The following is a 19,233-nucleotide window of genomic DNA, read 5'->3' on the forward strand; positions in this document are numbered from 1 at the left end:
ACATTTAAATTGATAAAAATTAAAAATACGAAAAATAAACTGACATTATTCATCAAAACTTTAGAAAATAAAAGTCTAATTCTGCCAACTCTACCTATTCTATGTAAAGCTGAACTGCAGCATATAAAGGTATATAGTTATTCACAAGAGAACAATGTATGCTATGTACAGCAGCTCTTATGTAAGACAAAGAACATATACATATTTTCAACTTATAAATTACCTTCATTTTTCAAAGAAGCCCAAAAAGGTGAAGATTTCCAAGCTGTGTGGTTATTAAATGCTCAAATCAGAGAAAAGTGCATTGCCATTAAAAGCTTCCTCTGTCACTTCCTGATTGTACTCTACAGTAGTTTACTGACCTCTCCAAAAATAACAGCTACCCCATCTCTCTCCGTATGGCAGCCCATTTACTTAAAGCATGTTTTTCTATAAAGCAATGGTTAAAAAACGAATAAAAAAATACAAATCGGTGAAAATAAAAAGATGTCAAAAACAAATATAAACCAAAGAAATTTATTTTCATTGACAAAAATACAGGATACAAAATGATATTGGGCCCATCTGCTTAAAGAGCGAATGACAGGAAGGGGATGCTACAGTTCTAACTGAAAGCATCTGTGCTAATTCATAAGGACCTCCATCTGCACCAGTCTTGCATTCGTGTCTCCTGACGTTCTGTAGGGGATCATTCCAGCAAACGTTATCAGTGCACGAGCTTGGGATCGGAGTTGCTAAGAAATAAAAAAATTAAGTACTGGTTACTTTAAATTAGGTCCATCGAAATACCATTCAACTCTGAACAGTGGTTCATTTAAAGACTCATTTATTAAACACTCCCAAATCAAACAGGCACAGATAATCTTTCTTTCACACTGTTACTCTTCTGACAATGCTTCTCCACGTTTAGCAAGGAAATCCAATTATTTTCATTTGTGACTGTCAAAAGTATGTTCAGTCACCCATTCATTTAAAAATCCCATTGATGTAAAGTTTCCCCAGAAAAGGCTTTTTCAGCAACAGAGTATTACCCTGCTGCAAGAACAATCTCACTGATTTCCATCACTGTATCAAAATTCTTCTCTACTTTAAAAGAGGACTACGAAATGCAAAAAAAAAAAAAATCACATCAATGCAATGTGACAATTGACACTTTAAAGCACAAATGAGAGGAAATACAAACTTATTGATCCTGGAAGTCAGCCACACTACACATACATTTAGGTCTTCATTCTCTATTACACTAAGGCCCTTACCCACACTGGCAGAGTGGGTTATACTCCTTGTAAAGTGCCTTTGCTCTGCCACAGCAGTGAACGTAACTGAGAATCAGGCCTATAAAGGTATTAAATTAAAGTTAACACCCTCTACTGTAACAGAAAATACGACACGTGCACAAAGGTGGCCAAGCTGCAGCTGCAGCATCCAAAACTATTTTTCTTAAATTTCCTGAATTAAAAAAATTAAATGCGTAAAAACCAACTCCGGGATCTTGAAAATGTTTCAGGTTACATGGTTAGGTTAGCCATAGTCTGTGCATAATAAATCTGAGGCTGAAAACTGAGGCTTTTTGTTAGCCTGCAGTAAGGTTTTCCTCCTAAACATGAAGTATACTTAAATTGTTATACTGAAAAGTCTGTGTTTAGAGACATAATGAGACAAGATCATTCTTCAGTCTGCTGGATGAATTGGGAAGTTGAAGCAACTATGATTGTTGTGGGCATATCAATGGTTAATCAAGGGCAGGATGAATCAGGGTACAGGGATTTACAAACCGCAGAGTTATTGAACCCTATTGTATAATTGGAGTCAGTAACAACAGCACCCCGGCACCCTGTCTGGGCAAGACCCTCCCTTTTCAGTACAATATTACACCGGTTATTTGGCCAATGGAAACAGAACCTGGCTGGATGTAATTTAATAAGGGCATCCACATTTGGCTAATGCATAAATCCAGTGTCTCAAATGTAAGGAAAATTGGATTAATAATATTATAGGAAAATACTAAACAATTTTCATTTAATACGGAGATCAAACGTCATTTTATTCCACTTGTGATATATAAATAACATGTGTATAAACCCCTGGGAAGGGAGGATCAGAGGGACTTCAGCTCTGTTTTCTAAAGGTATGGCACTACACAAAACTAGACGGCCTCAGCTGCAATACATCAGCACATTTTGATCCGGGGCTGCAATCCTGTTGGTCATCCCTCCCAAGGTAAGCAAGGTTGGGCTGAGTAAGGATTTGGATGAGAGGCCTCCAAGAACACCAACGTGCTGCAAGCAGTGCTGCTGGTGATTCAACAGGGGGCACTCTTCCCGCCGAGTCAGGGTTGAACCACTGCAGCAGCAATTCATTGCTGGAGGTGACCTCTCAAGGGAGATGCAAAGCCAAGGTTCTGACGATCTGCAGTCGCTCAGATCCCATTGCAATTTATGAGACAGTAGGTTATTTAATATATTTCAGAGAGTTTAAGGCCAGAAGGGACCATCAGATCATCTAGCCTGACCTCCTGTATATTAGAGGCAATTAAATTTCACCCAGTTAGTCGTGTGTTGAGCCCAGTAACCTGGGTTTCACTGAGGGTATGTCTACACTGAAACGTAAGCCCGTGCTTGAGCCCAGGCTCAAGCCTAATTCCCCTTGTGTCTACACTGCAATTGTGCCTACCCAGGGCTCGGACCCAGGGTCCAAAGACTCTGCAGGGCTGGAGGGTCCAAGTTCAAGTTAAGTCAGGACCCAGGGTCTGAGCCCGACTGCTTTGCAGCATAGATGCAGCCCCACTTGACTCAGGTACCAGGAGTGAGCCGGAAATATCCCACAATTCCATGGGACAACTTCCTTAGCCTGCTCTGTCCCAACAATCTGCAATCCATTCTGCTGAAAATGGAAGCCATGATAAAAGCTCAGGTCAGCGTTAACCCATTCTGTTCTGATCACCGATTTGCAAGCACACTATCAGAGAGCTTCCTGGGTTTGCAATGGAGAAAGAACCCATCAAGCCTTTTGGAAAGTGAGCTGCTTCCTGGTAAAGTGCAGGGCGGGCAGTAACTTTTCCCCACAGTGCAGCACGGTCCTAGGGCTAGACCAACGATACTTTGGAGGGCAGGGGGGAGCACTAGAGACTGTGGGACAGAGTTACTTCGACTCGGGTTTGTGCACTGCATTGTGGACACCAGAGCCCTAGGTTCGAGCACAAGTTAGAAAATTCTTAACACAGGGTTAAAATACAGTGTAGATGCTCAAGCCCAGGGTTCCCTCACGTGGGTCAGCTGACTCGAGTCCCACTAACCTTGGGTTTACATTGCAGTGTAGACATACCCTAAGGCATTTCAGTCCTCAGGCAGAGGACAGAAGGGAGAAAGTTGCTACCAATGCCTGAGGCCTCTGCAATGGCAGGAAAATTATTAAGTGAGATAGGGGATATTAATCTCTGTAACCTAGCCAAATCCCAAATCAGATGAAAACTTTCTGTACACAGACTCTGAATCACCCCTGCATTTTCTCCCACTGTCAACATTTTTCTTTTACGCTCTCCCTAAGTTGTTGGGCACAGTTGCTGGGCAGCCACATTTTGCCCCACAGGTGGGCTGCATATTAGCAGTGGGCGAAGTGATCACCGAGTAGAATGGAATCGGTTACGTTTGTAAAAGTGCGGGATGATTCTTTGAGATGAAAGCGCTGTATAGAAAGGCAAGAGATTATTCCTATGATGAATACTAACACTGAGGAGCAGGGAATAAATGCTGAGCAAACCTCTTTAAAGTCAGTGCATTTGCTGTTCCCCTTATCTTTTCATTGGCAATGATATGGAAGTCAACATATTTTTAAAAAGCCATTCTGAACCCCAGCAGTAACTCATCAGTAAGGGGTGGTGGTTTTCAGAGAAGGTTAAAAGAAGCTGAGAGATGTAGGTGTTCCATTGGTTGTAATTCCTCAAGGAACATTCAGGAAGAAATCAACAAAACAAAACAACGCAACTTTCACTTGTGCCTTGAAAAAAAAAACCTGCAAATAAAAAACGCACTGTGGCTTTTTCACTTCCTCTGCCAGGAGAATGCCCTTCAGCTGTCCCAAAGAGTTAATAGCAAATCACTGGGTGAGTGTATTACATGGCAGTGACGTGTTAATTAGGGTTTAGCTGCCGCTGCCATTAAAAACATGCTTTCCCAGATCGTAATGTGGCTTGCTGTAATCTGTTTCGGACTGAAACTTGGCAAACAGACCAGGTCTGGCTGGATAGGATTTTGTTTCTTAATCCACGATGCCAATTAATTTCATCATTAAATAAATTCCTAAAAATTGCTCTACTTAAAAACCTGGCTATTTAAAAAATATTTTAAAAGGTAGCTTGGCTTTCAACTGGCATTAGGAAAGCTAGAGATGATGCTTATTATTTTAATGGAAGCAGGAAGATTGAAAAAGCGCACGCGCACATCCCCATTGCTGTGTGCTCTATATGGACCTATACAACTCCCCCTGATTTCACTGGAATATGGCTCAAGATGGTCACCCCAGTGGCCCTATTTGGCAACAGTGGGCACATTTAAGTGGCGATTAAGAGAATTAGGTTCTTCTAACTCAGGGTCCCATTCTCCCCTGAGTAGGAATAACCTAAATGGGGACAGGAAACTGCAAGAAGTGCTATTTGTGACATTTCCTATTAGTTCTCCCGAAGAGAGGAGGGGTCCCCTACCACTGAAGAAGCTAAAGGGCTCCAGGAGGCAGTTGCAGGTCTCTAGAGATCTGATGAAGGTAACGGATCTCTCTGTGAATAACCTTTGACTCTACACTGCTGCCCAGCCTCTCCTCATCTTGTCAAGTCCCCTGGACAATGCTGACAAGAGCCAGGCTGCCAGGAGCTTTCCCTAGAATCTCTCCCCGGGAGGGGCAGGTTTGTATTTTCCAAATCTGCAGAGGGGAAGTGCTCTACAGGAACTTGTGTTGGCTTCCCCTGCTGATTTGGGTGGGCGAGATTTTGCTGGAGCAAGGCCCCTTCCTTCTCTCATCCACTCCCCCCACCAAAAAATAAGCACCCCAACAACAGTGAAACTGGAATGCCACAGAGCCATCCCACCCCGGTGGGGTTTCTGCATGGTACAGCGAAAGGGAAGCACGCTAGAGAGCCATTAAATACCTCCCCTTCCATGCCCCAGGGGTCAGATCTGTGGGTCTGAGCTCTTCTTTGCAGAAGGAAGGAGAGGATGGTGGCCATAGTTTTGTGGTTTTTTTACATCCCCCAGCAAATGTAACTAATTCCACAGGAGGGAGATGTCTTCATTCTTGTGGAGCTATGATCAACACCACTGTCCTCTTCTCCCACAAGTGACTCCACTGAACAGGGCACAGCAGCCATACCGCCCACTGCAACGTCTAACAGTAAGCTCCTGTTGCACAGAAGTGGGATGGTACTGAAACCGAAATCCAGTTGTGCCTCTGATCACCACCAAATAGCTACGATGCCATAACTAGGCTAGAAAGCCAGGTAACAAGCTTTCATGCCTGAAATATAAAAGTTAAAAGGATTTTTAAACAAGGAAAGTAATCAGCAGCTGTCCACAACTGCAATAGCATAGGAATGCACAGGCTGCTCACTGAACACCTTCACAGCAAAGAAGCTGACATTATAATGGCTCCGGAAAACATAAGTTTCGTATTATGCAAAGTCCTGCTAGCTAGCAGCTAATCCTGTCAATGATCAGTTTTATAATCCCTGAAGAACCATGCACCTTGCAATGGGACTTGCTGGAGTTATACCTCAGTGGAGATGGCAGAAAACAGAACCTACACAATACGGCACAACACTGTGAAACATGAACAAAACACACAGTAGAAGGAAAGGGCTTAACTTAAAAGCAAGGGACTTTGGAGCTAAGGCTGCCTCTCCTCCACCCTTACGCCAGTTCTGGGATAATATTACAGGTATTATTATATTACAGGTATTATCTTGCATTATTCTGAGATTGCTTCTCATAAGAGTAAGTTCAAAGTGACGTGACAGCCCAACTGCTAAAAGTCCTTCTTTGCTTCTGCCACTCTAGGCTACAATTGTTATTGCAAGATTGGGTTTTGTGGTTAAAATAACCTATACAAGTATAGACTGGTTTCAGAGTAACAGCCGTGTTAGTCTGTATTCGCAAAAAGAAAAGGAGGACTTGTGGCACCTTAGAGACTAACCAATTTATTAGAGCATAAGCTTTCGTGAGCTACAGCTCACTTCTTCAGATGCATATCGTGGAAACTGCAGCAGGCTTTATATATACACAGAGAATATGAAACAATACCTATTCCCACCCCACTGTCCTGCTGGTAATAGCTTATCTAAAGTGATTTCCAGCACAAATCCAGGTTTTCTCACCCTCCACCCCCCCACACAAATTCACTCTCCTGCTGGTGATAGCCCATCCAAAGTGATAACTCTTTACACAATGTGCATGACAATTAAGCTGGGCTATTTCCTGCATAAATCCAGGTTCTCACATCCCCCCCACCCCCATACACACACAAACTCACTCTCCTGCTGGTAATAGCTCATCCAAACTGACCACTCTTCAAGTTAAAATCCAAGTTAAACCAGAACATCTGGGGGGGGGGGGGGTAGGAAAAAACAAGAGGAAACAGGCTACCTTGCATAATGACTTAGCCACTCCAAGTCTCTATTTAAGCCTAAATTAATAGTATCCAATTTGCAAATGAATTCCAATTCAGCAGTTTCTCGCTGGAGTCTGGATTTGAAGTTTTTTTGTTTTAAGATAGCGACCTTCATGTCTGTGATCGCGTGACCAGAGAGATTGAAGTGTTCTCCGACTGGTTTATGAATGTTATAATTCTTGACATCTGATTTGTGTCCATTTATTCTTTTACGTAGAGACTGTCCAGTTTGACCAATGTACATGGCAGAGGGGCATTGCTGGCACATGATGGCATATATCACATTGGTGGATGTGCAGGTGAACGAGCCTCTGATAGTGTGGCTGATGTTATTAGGCCCTGTGATGGTGTCCCCTGAATAGATATGTGGGCACAGTTGGCAACGGGCTTTGTTGCAAGGATAAGTTCCTGGGTTAGTGGTTCTGTTGTGTGGTATGTGGTTGTTGGTGAGTATTTGCTTCAGGTTGCGGGGCTGTCTGTAGGCAAGGACTGGCCTGTCTCCCAAGATTTGTGAGAGTGTTGGGTCAAGCAAAAAGGTACTTTATCACCTTGATTTTTAAAAAATGTAAACTTTAATCTCTTTTAAATGTATCTATTGTGGAAAAGGTTCTCTCTAACACTGAAATGTGCAAGTCAAGCTATAGTATTTGCCTCGTATGTGATAAACACAGGAAATAAAGCTGACTACGACCTGAGTTGTTATTAACTCTAAAGGGGGAATTGATTTTTTCCCCCCAACCAGTTAAATTAAAGGCCAAGTTCCTGTACTCCTCACTCAGGCCTATCCATGGGAGGTTTACCTGCGTAAAGACTTGAGGTTTGGTCCCAGTTGTAACCAGTAATACTGAAAACTCTCTAGTTCAGTTTAAAGTCTGTCCCTGCAGTGACACATACTGGAGGTTTATTTCGCTGCCCTTGAGGAATTTCTACATGTTCCTTCCATGTTTCCTTGGTGTGGAAGTTTTGGGATCGTGGGGTCCCTTAAATCCCTCCCCCTCACCCCACCCCACTCAGGTTAAAATGGAAACAAGATCTAGAAATCTGTTTTGCAACATCAGGGACAAAGCACTAACCTAAATGACAGGAGGAGAGGGAGTCAGGTTCTTAATAGTGAACGGTGTAACAGTCAAATCCACTGCATCAATCATTGGATTCAGTGCATTAGTTATGGGGCAATAGCTAATAAAGATCCCATCAATGGGCAAATTTATCACACTTTTCTTGATAAGAGAGGGTACAGGATGTAACTACATTTTAAAAATTAGGGTAGTGCGATTTACAATGACATTCTTTCCCAACATTAAAGGGTTGAGCCCCCATAAATCTTTGTCTTTACCCTTTTTTTTAAGCCTGCATCCTCACTACAAAGTGGGCAGGCTCAAGCCTCAGTCAATGCAATGCTTGGGTTCTAACCCACGTCCCTAGCCAGGTCAGGTAGCCGAGGCTTAAAGTGCCTCCAAACCCGGTCAGAGATTTGTGTGTGTGGATCACAGGCTAAAGCCCAGCTAAGAGCCTGGGTTAACCGGAATGTAGACATACCCTAAGCAAGCTGTCTTGTAAGTGAAGAACAAGTCAGTCTAAGATAGTGACCATCTGAGGTTCATTGTTACATACATTTGAGACCCAAAATCTTGAAACAAAAGAAGAAAGCATTCAGAAAACATCACTGACCGACGATAAGGACTATAACCTTACCGAATCTCTATCCTCCATTACACGCTGGGGTCTTGCAGGAGTGGCAGGGCTTGTGCCTTTCATCCTCTTGTATTGCGTGAACAAAATATTCATGGTCGCAAGAAGGACCTCAGATAAATTGTGTCTGATCTATGCAAAGAAAAAAAGAACACAAGGGAAAGAAGAGCAGGTCAATATGGAGTCATTGCTGTTAGTACAAGAGGTCAGAAAGCCTAGCACTATCTGTTTATACAGAAGGATGTGTTGAGAAATGCCACCTCATAATTAACTTGATTTGAAGATGACTGGGTCATAACGAATAGAGGATTGTGACTTCAGGTGGGGAATGAGCAGCAGGAGAATATGAACTCTGAAGAAACAAAATACGCTGATTTATGGCAAATATCCAAAGAAATAAAACCGGAGGGAAGAAAAAAGTTGATGACATCAGCTGAACTGCTGCTAAACAGGACAGATTTCCAAGGTTTCCATGAAGACACTACAGACTTGATCTACCGATCTAGGACATGAAGAGTGAAACTGAAAAGAGTACCTTTTCCATTCTTAGTACTGTATGATTCATTGCTTCAAACAGAGTCAAGAGATGACAGCAATGCTGTCACATCAGCATGGGCACAGTCCCTGAGCATTAGGCTGTCACTCATTCGGTCAGTTTCCTACTCCTGTGTTCATTTCCAAGCTGACAATACCAAGCAAGACATTTTCTTAAAAATGTTGTTATGAGATCAACTGAACTGGGGGACTTGAAAGGCCAACAAAGACAACCACTATTCAGTATTCGAAACCGGGTATTACACTGAAGAGATTGCTTTCAAATGGCTCCAGACACTCTTCTCTTTTAAATTCTGATCTAACCCTTATGTCAAAAGGCTGTGGTTCTTCGTTAGAAACTGGTAGGCAGAGAGGATGCTTTACAGATGGGCCATGCTATGGAATGTTAGAAAATTCCCCCTACTGCTACCATCACTTATGCTGCAACAGTGAGGGGTTTTTTTTCCCTAAAATTCTGTGGCATTAGCTATGGGCATGGTGGTCATTTGGATACTAGTTTTTGTGCTAAGATGATAGAAAGCACAGTAAAGGCTGCTCAGGATGCTTCATCCTACCACTAACCATCATGATAGAATAAATGGTAGGAAAATCCTTCTTTTACCACCTCAGCTAGTACTTTGAAGATGGGTGAATTTACAAGCAAAAAGAGTCAAGACCCACAATATTAAACTCTTCAGCTGGATTTGCATCTGTTAGAATCTAAAGCAGTTTGATTACAGGGAAGTGACTTTAGGGCAACAGTCTACCACATGTATGAGTCAGGAAGGAATCAATAAATTCTAAGGCTTGAAGGGAAATGTCATTCATTCATTCACAAGCCTTTCATCTACAAATTCACGTAGCAGCCAAAAACGATTATGCTATTAAAAATTCTCTTTAATATATTTTAAGATTACATCTAACATTTGATAGAATGTTCAAAAGTAAGTGCTAGGGAGGCTTTGCCCCGGCATGTCAATTTCAATGGACAATCTCCCAGGGTAATTGCTGCAGCCTGCAAACCAGTAATAATTTCCTTTAGTTTGGAAGGAAAGAAACCCACATTCCCTCACACGCTGAGTGGCTGTTGAAAGCATCGAGGGCCCAATTCAATACAAACGTTGAAACTTTTCAAATAAATTTTCTAGAACTCATAAAACACGGTGTGGAAGATTCCAAACAGATCCTGTTCCACAAAATGGATACGAAGTTCTGAGATTTCTAGTGCCTGATCTTAATGCTGCACAAAGGAGCCCAAGTGGTGTAATGAAAAACTTTGCGATCAAATACTAGAATATGGAATTAATCTGGGCCTGATCAATAATATTTCCAGTTACAAACTATAAAACGGCAAAACTAAAGGGCTCTTCCACATAAATAGCATAAGTAGCAAAAGGTTGAGGGCACAAGGTGTTGCTTACTTCATCGCTGAAATTTCTGAAGGCAGCCACCCTCTCTTCCACACAGTCTTGGCTCAGGGGCACGAGCTTTAGATGTTCAATAATCTGCAAAAAGGAGAGCAGGAATAAGAGTAGATTTTAAACGTAATTTCTCTCTACCATATGCTAAGTAACATTCAAAATTACAAACCTGTTTGCAAAGAACCCCATTACGTAACTGAATTGTACCTGATAATGCTATTTGACAGCATTTTACCGCTTACCCATTCATTGACGTAGCATGAACATTTTGGTCGGGGGCTACAAACTGTCTCAAGAAAAAAATCTTCCTGATCAGATTACAGGAAAGAAATACACTTTTTAAACTCCTGTATCATCACTGCACCTTTTAACTCATTCAGTGTAAGATCCCATGACACCTTTTTATTGTTTTAAGTCGTGTTACATGAAATGCTTTGAGTTTGCAAGGGCATCGGTAAGTCTTATACTTCAAATGGAACTTACATCAAAGGCCCTGTCAAGGTGGCCGGCATGATATTCATCAAAAAATGTGATCAAGTCTAACAGAAGGTAGAATGTGGAGTCAATGGATTTCTTTGTACTTATCCCTTGAGCTTTATATCTGAAAGAAAAAAAAAAGTGTTTATAATTTTACTGTGCAAAACAGCATCCACTTATAGACACGAGTCCCTAACTTGCAATTCCTTGGAAGATCAGGCTTGAAGCAAAAAGACAGAGGCATCTAACAACAAAAAGGCAGCTTTCATTTCTCTTAACCGTAACAGAGTTTCTGGCGGCTTTCTCTTTGGCTCACTTTAATTATTCCTCCCACTCCTAATTCTTACTCACAAATAAAATGTTTATTTACATTTACATTGCTAATGTTTCCATATGCAAGTGACAACTGGTTATGGAAACTGGAATCCTATTTATCTGATGGGCAGGTGTTGTCTAAGCATCTCTAAAATACTGCTTATACAGCATAGTTACCTGTGAAACTTGCTGCCTTGGGATATTCAGGCAAATACCTTAGTAGGACTTAAAAAAGGGTTAGACACTTAGGAATATTATTTCTAGCTATACTACTTAGAACAGAAATACAAAAGCAACCAATCCTCATTCTTTATAGTCTGAACAGATTGCCAACAGGGTCTGGCTCTCTTCCCCACTCCAGTAGTACAGTGCAGTTGGTCAAGTGCATTATACAGACTTTTAACCATCTGTCCTCTGATGCATCTTGTATTAGCCACTGCTGGGGACAGAATACCAAACTAGATGGACATTTGGTCTACTGTGTAGATGGCATGTCCTCTGTTTCTGCGAAATGGTGCAAGAAGGTGATCACTGGCTCAAGTGCTGCTTGTGTCACTAAAACATTGTCCACAATACATAAGCTGAAGAAAAGCCCTATACAATAATTAAATGGGAAAAAGAAACCCATGGCCTAGTCAAGTGTCCTGAACATTAGGAAGCACAAGGTGGAGAGAAAAAGCAGAAGTGGCTGACCTAGCCATTGATGGTGTGGCTGTAAAGCAGTACTATAGAACAGTCATGTTTAGAAGTCCCCCTCATGGAGACTGAAACAAGCTATTAAAGTGCTACTGTAGATTCTGTTATATCATAAATTCTAACCATCGGCTTCATTCTTCTTGATGGCTGCTGAATATCATATTAAGTCAATATAGTACTAATTTTCACTCTTGTTTTAACCCTCACTATCAGGAGATAGGATAGATTGAAACAGTGACCTGAAAATATCACTTTTCAGTAAAGAAAGTCAAAGATAGGCTAAAACTCAACACACCATTTTAAAGGACAGAAATACTTGGAGATTTGCTTAGTTTATTTTATTTATTTTTTGCACAGCAGAAGGTACTATGGTAAGAATTAAGAAGTTTTCTAAAAGCACCGGGATTTTCCTTTATTGAAACTCAGGAATTCCCATACTTCATCAGAAGCATGATGTATAGTATCCTGTCTCTGACAACAGCCCCATCAGATGTTTCAAAGGAAGATGTAAAAATGGGACTATTTGCAACAACATGCCAATGAGAGCAGTTTACTCCTAACCCCAGAAAGTTGGTGGCGCAGGAAGGCTGAAGATCCTTATAAATGTTTATCCCAGTTAGCGTACTGTAACCGCAAATGACAATCTTCCTTTTTGGATTCCTATAATGCGCTTTATCTCAACAACATTTTGTGGCAGGACTGGTTCACTTCATCTTCTGTAAAACAGCCTTATCCATTTTGAGTTTAAATCTGTTGCCTTTTTAATTCAATGCTATCTTCTTAAAACAGCAATGAAACAAACCTGGTTCTTGGAAAACCAAGTTTTCAGGATGCTAACCTCCAACACTTCCATCTGGTCTCCAATTCTCTCAAAACAGCCCCAGTTATTAAAGCTTATTCTTAATTCAAACTTTAAGTTAGTGAGTTGCACTACTACTAACTAACAATCACTACTCACTAATTTGCCTAAGGAAATTTCATTAAAAATTCTCTTTCTAAAATGTACAACTAATTATACTTATTGCTGTCTAGATTCTCTCTCTCTCCCCACCACCCTCCTTCTTTCCAGTGATATTGCAAGTCTCCTTTTCTAATTTGACCAAGGAGAATATATCTTGCTTCTGTCACATTCATCTGACCAGGAACACGAGATTACATTTTCTATTTGTGTAATATACAGTAATTAAAAGCAGGGCAGGGCAAGTTCTGCCCCTTCTCCATTGAAATCATCAATAAGGATACTGCTCAAGCCAGCATGAGCAAGGTTAAGAAAATCCCCAGTGTATTGACTGTCAGAGGTGTAGAAACCTGAACTGGAATGGTCAGGTACACTCTAGTCACTTTGCAGTCTCAGACATCCAACTCCCAGTCTTACCTCGCTGCAATGGAATGTGCCATATTCTTCAGCCTCTCTTTGTTAGACTGGGGAGTGCTGATCTGTGGAACCACAGGACTGAGTAATTTATTAATCAGTTCTAATACCTTATCTGGATTCTGTTAAATAAAAAGACGTGAAAGAAAAAGCAATGTTACAGAACCTGGCTCTCGCACCTTGTGAAGAAAATGTAAAAAGTCCTGATTCTGTGGGTGCTGAGTGTCTCCCCACTGAGAGCAGAGATTGGGCACTCCATTATTACCGGTTAGATAGCCATCTGTTATACCAGAAAATTGGAAAAGCACGTGGCATTCCATTCCCTATTAAACAGCTGGCCACCGCACCATTCTCTTTGACTTCAGATAGATTTCAACAGCAAAGTAGGTGTACCTACTGCAATAAAGGCCCTATTGTTTTAGCCTTGTTTCCAAATGCTATTTCAATTAAATATGAAGAACACACACTGGGTAAATTGCTTTGCTGGCTAGAACAATCTTGCTCATGGAAACAATTATTCGAAAAGTGGATTGTACATCGATCAGGAACCTAGACTGCTTAAGGACCATATAGCTAAATCCCAGTATGGGTTGGATGCTAAGATCCAAGTCCTCTTTGCTTTACTTTCGAGTCACCTCAGTAAAGCCCATGGAAGAGCTATAGAATGAGATGAGCAAGATTTGGGCTTAATATTGTCAAGACAGTTCACGTTCTGAGATTAAAATAACCTTCAAATCAATGTTGATTTGTTTTAAAATAAGATGAAATAGGTAGATATGGATGGCAGCTATGAGAACACATTTACCTTTGCAAGGTCGTAAAGTTTTGCAGCTTCTTCAAATAATCCTTTATTTTCTGCCGCTGAAGCAACTTTGTTAATAATAGGTTTTGTGTCAGTAGTAAACTTGTCTATCACTCCTGGCTGATGAGACAAGACAAAAAGGGAGGAAGAGGGGGAAAAAGCATTTGAAAATCAGACAGTTTTTAAATTCCTGGAATATTCTGTCAAGGCAATGAATAGTATACATGTCAGATTGTGGTCAGAATGGACTGTACATTTCTATGGGAACAAATAAGAAGGCCACATTAAAAATAGAAAGAGCTCTTGTAAGAGAAGAGTTCTCCAACTGGGGAGTGAGCACTGAGATATCAGCTGTTTCTAATTTATTCAAAATGACCCACATAATAGGTCAAATTCTAAATTATTTTAATTTGCTGAAGACATCACCAGGGAGAACAGTGAAACACAAAAGACTTGGGCATATAACACTTCAGAGGCTTCGGAAAGGTTGTATATATGGTTTGACAGGTTGCAAAAATGTTACGCTGACAAACGAAAGGCAAGAGTTATTAGCACAAAGAAAAAGTACAAAATAAAAGGGAGAGAAAAAAAACGTCCAGAGGTTTCTGAGAAGGACATAGGAGAAGTATAAAAATGGGATCACAAATTCCTGGAAAGATTCACTACTTTAAAAATGGTTCTGAATTCTGGTCTCACCGTCTTCATAAACAAACAAACAAAACAAACAAACAGTTACATTTGAAAGGAATCAAGTAAAAGCAAGAAAACAGGAATAATTATTAAAGATAACCTGAAACCTCTCTCTCTAAATATACCACACACAGAAATATAAAAAGGAAAAACACAGGGAAAGATCATAGAATCATAGAATATCAGGGTTGGAAGGGACCCCAGAAGGTCATCTAGTCCAACCCCCTGCTCAAAGCAGGACCAATTCCCAGTTAAATCATCCCAGCCAGGGCTTTGTCAAGCCTGACCTTAAAAACCTCTAAGGAAGGAGATTCTACCACCTCCCTAGGTAACGCATTCCAGTGTTTCACCACCCTCTTAGTGAAAAAGTTTTTCCTAATATCCAATCTAAACCTCCCCCACTGCAACTTGAGACCATTACTCCTCGTTCTGTCATCTGCTACCATTGAGAACAGTCTAGAGCCATCCTCTTTGGAACCCCCTTTCAGGTAGTTGAAAGCAGCTATCAAAATCATTGCATAAAAGAAAATAGGGCAACCTAAGAAAATAAAAGATCATTACATAAAAGAAAATAGGGCAACCTATGCTTGATGCTTTTAGCCTAAAAAAGGGATAAAAGCCGACAGGGGAGAAATGTCCAAAGAAAAATTCTGTCAGAAATCAAAAGTACTTTTTGACACTTGTAAGTGTAAAACATCAGGCAAGATTATTGAGATCTGAACATGTTAGGGAATTAGGTTTATGCTCCAAACTAAGGAGCACAAAGAAAAATGGGGCTTCATTGAACAGAAACTTTTTATTCATTTTCCAGAACTGTATACAGTTTAAAAAACGAAGCTCAAGTTTTCTCCTACCCTAGGTGTGTGCACACATTTTAGTTGTTTGGGGTTTTTTTGCAGCAGCAGCAAGATTCATCACTCAGTTAAGACGACTGATTCTTTGATCAGATATTCATCTTCATTTGTATGGAGAGACAGGATCACTTACTTGTGCTATGCCTTTGGTATGTTAGCCCTCATTTCTTTAATCATAAGGATTTGTAAGGGGTTGCAACACATTTCTCCTTTAAAGCGAATGAGTATATATATATTCCACATTAACAACAGAAGAAAAAAATTTTTCACAGGCTATTTATGGGTTCAGCTACTGGTTTATTATATAAGCCTTCTTTAACCCAAAACCTAAATCCAACGCCAAAATCTTGGGCTGTTGATTACAGAACAGATGAAATCCTGGCCTCACTGAAGTCAGTTGAGAATTTTGCCACCGAATCCAATAGAGCCAGGATTTCACACTATGCCTTTTGTCTCTTTAGATATATACTTTAATTATATTCTCTTTTCATTCTAGACCCCTTGTAATTTGCCTTCCTCCTTGCCAACCATCACCCCTTCACAATTACGCAGCTCACAATGACTTTGTGCTTGCAGCAATAGTCTGCATGTAACCATGGTATTACCTTAGCTGTGAAAAAATGCAGGAAAGCCAGAAATTGACTCGAGAATAACTGGAAAATCATCTTGTGTGCATGCACACACATCCATCCACGCCCAGAGAATGAGATACATATATCATGTCATATATAGACACAAAATGCTCTCAACTCACCTTCCTACTGCCATCATTCTCCAGCTTCCCCAGAATCATATCAAACTACAGGTACACAAAAAAATAAGAAAGAAAGGAAATTAACTGCACACCTACTGCAACACACTTGGTAGCAGCCTAAAGTTGCAGTCCTGAGTAAACCACAAACAGCACTCAGTGAAGCCAAGATTTTTATTTAAAATAAATACACAAAAATGCAAACTCCTCTGGTGCTGTATTAAACTAACACCAGACATATGGTCATACGGCCTTTCTGAGAAATAGATCAGTTCTCTCTTGATCCATGCAATGGGAGAGAAACAGACCAGGAGAGAAATTAAATGTCTCAGGCCAATTTGGCTTAAGTAGTGCACAAGGCCTTGAATTGGCCTTCTATAAAGGGGTGAATTGCACTTTAAGTGAAGAAAACGGTTACCCAAACATACCTCTCTACTTTCGATTACTAGCTCACTAACACAACGCAAGAACATGTTCTCTCCTTGGCTATCCTTCTCGTTCCTGCAAAATACAAACAAAACAAAAGAAACAAAATGTGTGTTTCACAGACAGTCTGTGGTTATTGCTAACATAATATAACTGTGCCACTGAATTTTAGACCCAGGCTCCTACCTGAGAAAGTAAAAATACTGCAGAGCTTCCCTTGGGTCCGTTGACTCAAATTTACGGGTGTAGAGCATCAAAAGGCGAACGAAATTAAGGCGCCTCATGCCGGGAGGGTCGCCAGCTTCATGACTTACTGTGACATTGGAAATAACATGGACCAAAACAAGATTTCTTAGCATCAGACATTTTGGCACCATCCTACATTAACCAAAAGATCAAAGCAGTGTTTCATCCAAGACACTCACTCACTCTGTGAATATCTAAACAGACCCACATGGTTAACCCTTAGGGAACGCTGGCATGTTTCACTGTTGGTTCAAATGATGGGTTAGGATGGATATGTCCACCTGCAGTCTCTCCAGGGTTAAAGGCCAGGGCTGAATGGTAGTGGGAAGCATGCAGGACTTACACAGCTGTGCGCTCTGCCCAGAAGATTTCAGGAGCAGCTTTAACTCAAAGAGGACCAAAGCAATGTGAACAGCATGACAACGCAAGCGCTCCATCCGGAAGAGAAAAGCAATTGCAGCTTCAAACTGTGCTGTCAAGAACAATACTTGGAAGTAGAGAAGAGGCTGCTGATTCACTGCAAAATGCGATTCGCCTGAGGAAAGAAACATACCCGTGTAAGTGAAGATGATTTTGCAACTGCGATCTGTGACAGTAGGTGCTTTCTGTCACCGTACATCACCATCGCTTACTCACTCCACGTGGAAATAAACACACAAGACAAAACAGAATATCTAATCACACATCTCTGGCTTATCTATAATTGCCCTATTGCATGTACATCATGAAAGGTTGCAGCAGCAGAAGGGAACACAGTTACTCATCATGAAAGGAGTCCCTCTTCTCCCTCCTGACAAAGATGCCTCAATTCAGACAGATTCTCCACTGTCCTGAACCTTGTGTCCACATTTACCCCTGTGCAAAGCAAGTGCAAAACACCACCAAATCAGAATTCTCCACCCACTCGCAGCACTGGTACCTGTTTACAATCTCTCTGCACTCACTGTACGAGCGTATAAACGATAAAACTACAGGGCAGTGGAGAATCAAGCCCGGTATTTTTTCAGCAGTCAGATTGACCAGATGATTTTTGAATACAGGCATCCGGGGGAGGAACTGGACACTCTCACCTCACCGCTCGCCCACTCCCCAAACCTTCCGAAGTGGAAATGACCACGATTTATACGGCCAAGCTCCTGCCATATTCACTCGTTTGAGTCTTCAGTGAGTGACTTGGTAGGGTCATCTACAGGCAGTAACTCAGGGGTTCAAGTGTTCAGACAAATGTTGGAAAGAAAGACATTCCTGCGACCGAGAGAGACTCCATTTTCTTCCCTTGATTCCAACAACTGGCAGCTCTACTAGAAGAGTTTAGCAGACCCGGGAAGAGAGAAAACGATCTGCAATTTGGAACGGACACAACACATGGGACTCCTGCTCTGGACAGCGTATGGGTGTTACTTACCTGGACTGATGACAAGGCATATGACCCATTCAGCAGTTCTTATGAAATCTGCCAGTCCTCTCAGGGACTCGCTGTATTTGAGGGCTCTCAGAGACTCAGAAGTAAGCAACTGGGGAGCTGAAGGGTCTAAGTGGATTTTAGAGTTTACATAAGAAGTAGAAAGTACTTTCAGCAGAGAGGTTGAACCCCAGCCAAAGAGTCAGTCCCACAAAAGCTCCCTTACCATAGTCTTCAAGTAGTTGTTTCTGGAACTGCGATAACGTTAACCTGTCCTGGGGGGAGCTGGTACCATCATCCTCAAAACACACCTGGTTCAGCTAAATACAAAAAAGGGGAAACACGGACCTTTAAGTAACTGTCTCCTGCATGATGGAGGCAACTGAAAAGTGCTCTTCCAGGAGCTGGCCAATAGACTAGCAGCCACTTGCAGTCAGACACTGGACCTACATTAAATCAACTGCTGGAGCATGAAGAGACGAGAAAGAAGAATAACAGAATTCTATTTTGACACACCTAACGATTTCTTCACAGTTGTGCATGCAATCAAATGAAATCCATGGGGCACAAGCCACCAATAATAATGACAACATTTTGCATTTACAAGGCAAACTCGCTATTCTAATTCCTTGACTTCCATGTAGGAGGAGAAAATACCCTAACGACCAATATTTACCCATATTCCCTCCGTGGAACCCCCAACACTGCAGAGAGTTATTCACATTTTCTTCTTCTCTCAACTCCCAGGCCAACATTTCAGCCAAGATCCATCCAGGAAGGATGAACTGTAAAGGACTCTCTTTGCAACAAGTTAGTTATGCTCCTTAATCAGCTGAAGGGAATTGCTGTTGAGTGAGGAGAGCCACTCTCTTTCTGCAGAGGATAAGTAAGCAGCCTTCAC

At 41.3% G+C, this 19,233-nt stretch overlaps 1 protein-coding gene across 3 annotated transcripts in view; it reads right to left on the reverse strand.

Annotated features, from left to right (window-relative positions):
* Positions 1–502: 502 nt before the first annotated feature.
* NUP93 (nucleoporin 93) overlaps positions 503–19,233 on the reverse strand; it is a 123,835-nt gene continuing 105,104 nt past the window's right edge. For all 3 annotated transcript variants that reach the window (XM_073307468.1, XM_073307467.1, XM_073307466.1), the window contains exons 12-22: positions 18,559–18,652; positions 17,274–17,465; positions 16,871–16,997; positions 16,687–16,759; positions 16,262–16,306; positions 13,967–14,083; positions 13,165–13,283; positions 10,785–10,902; positions 10,302–10,385; positions 8,350–8,478; positions 503–734 (exon numbers count right to left, since the gene is read on the reverse strand). In XM_073307468.1, the coding sequence (XP_073163569.1) occupies positions 624–734; positions 8,350–8,478; positions 10,302–10,385; positions 10,785–10,902; positions 13,165–13,283; positions 13,967–14,083; positions 16,262–16,306; positions 16,687–16,759; positions 16,871–16,997; positions 17,274–17,465; positions 18,559–18,652 (1,209 nt within the window). In that variant the 3' untranslated portion in view covers positions 503–623. The remainder of the gene's footprint in view (positions 735–8,349; positions 8,479–10,301; positions 10,386–10,784; positions 10,903–13,164; positions 13,284–13,966; positions 14,084–16,261; positions 16,307–16,686; positions 16,760–16,870; positions 16,998–17,273; positions 17,466–18,558; positions 18,653–19,233) is intronic.

This window comes from Lepidochelys kempii, chromosome 12, assembly GCF_965140265.1.
Source record: "Lepidochelys kempii isolate rLepKem1 chromosome 12, rLepKem1.hap2, whole genome shotgun sequence".
In the NCBI taxonomy this organism is placed as follows: Eukaryota; Metazoa; Chordata; order Testudines; family Cheloniidae; genus Lepidochelys; species Lepidochelys kempii.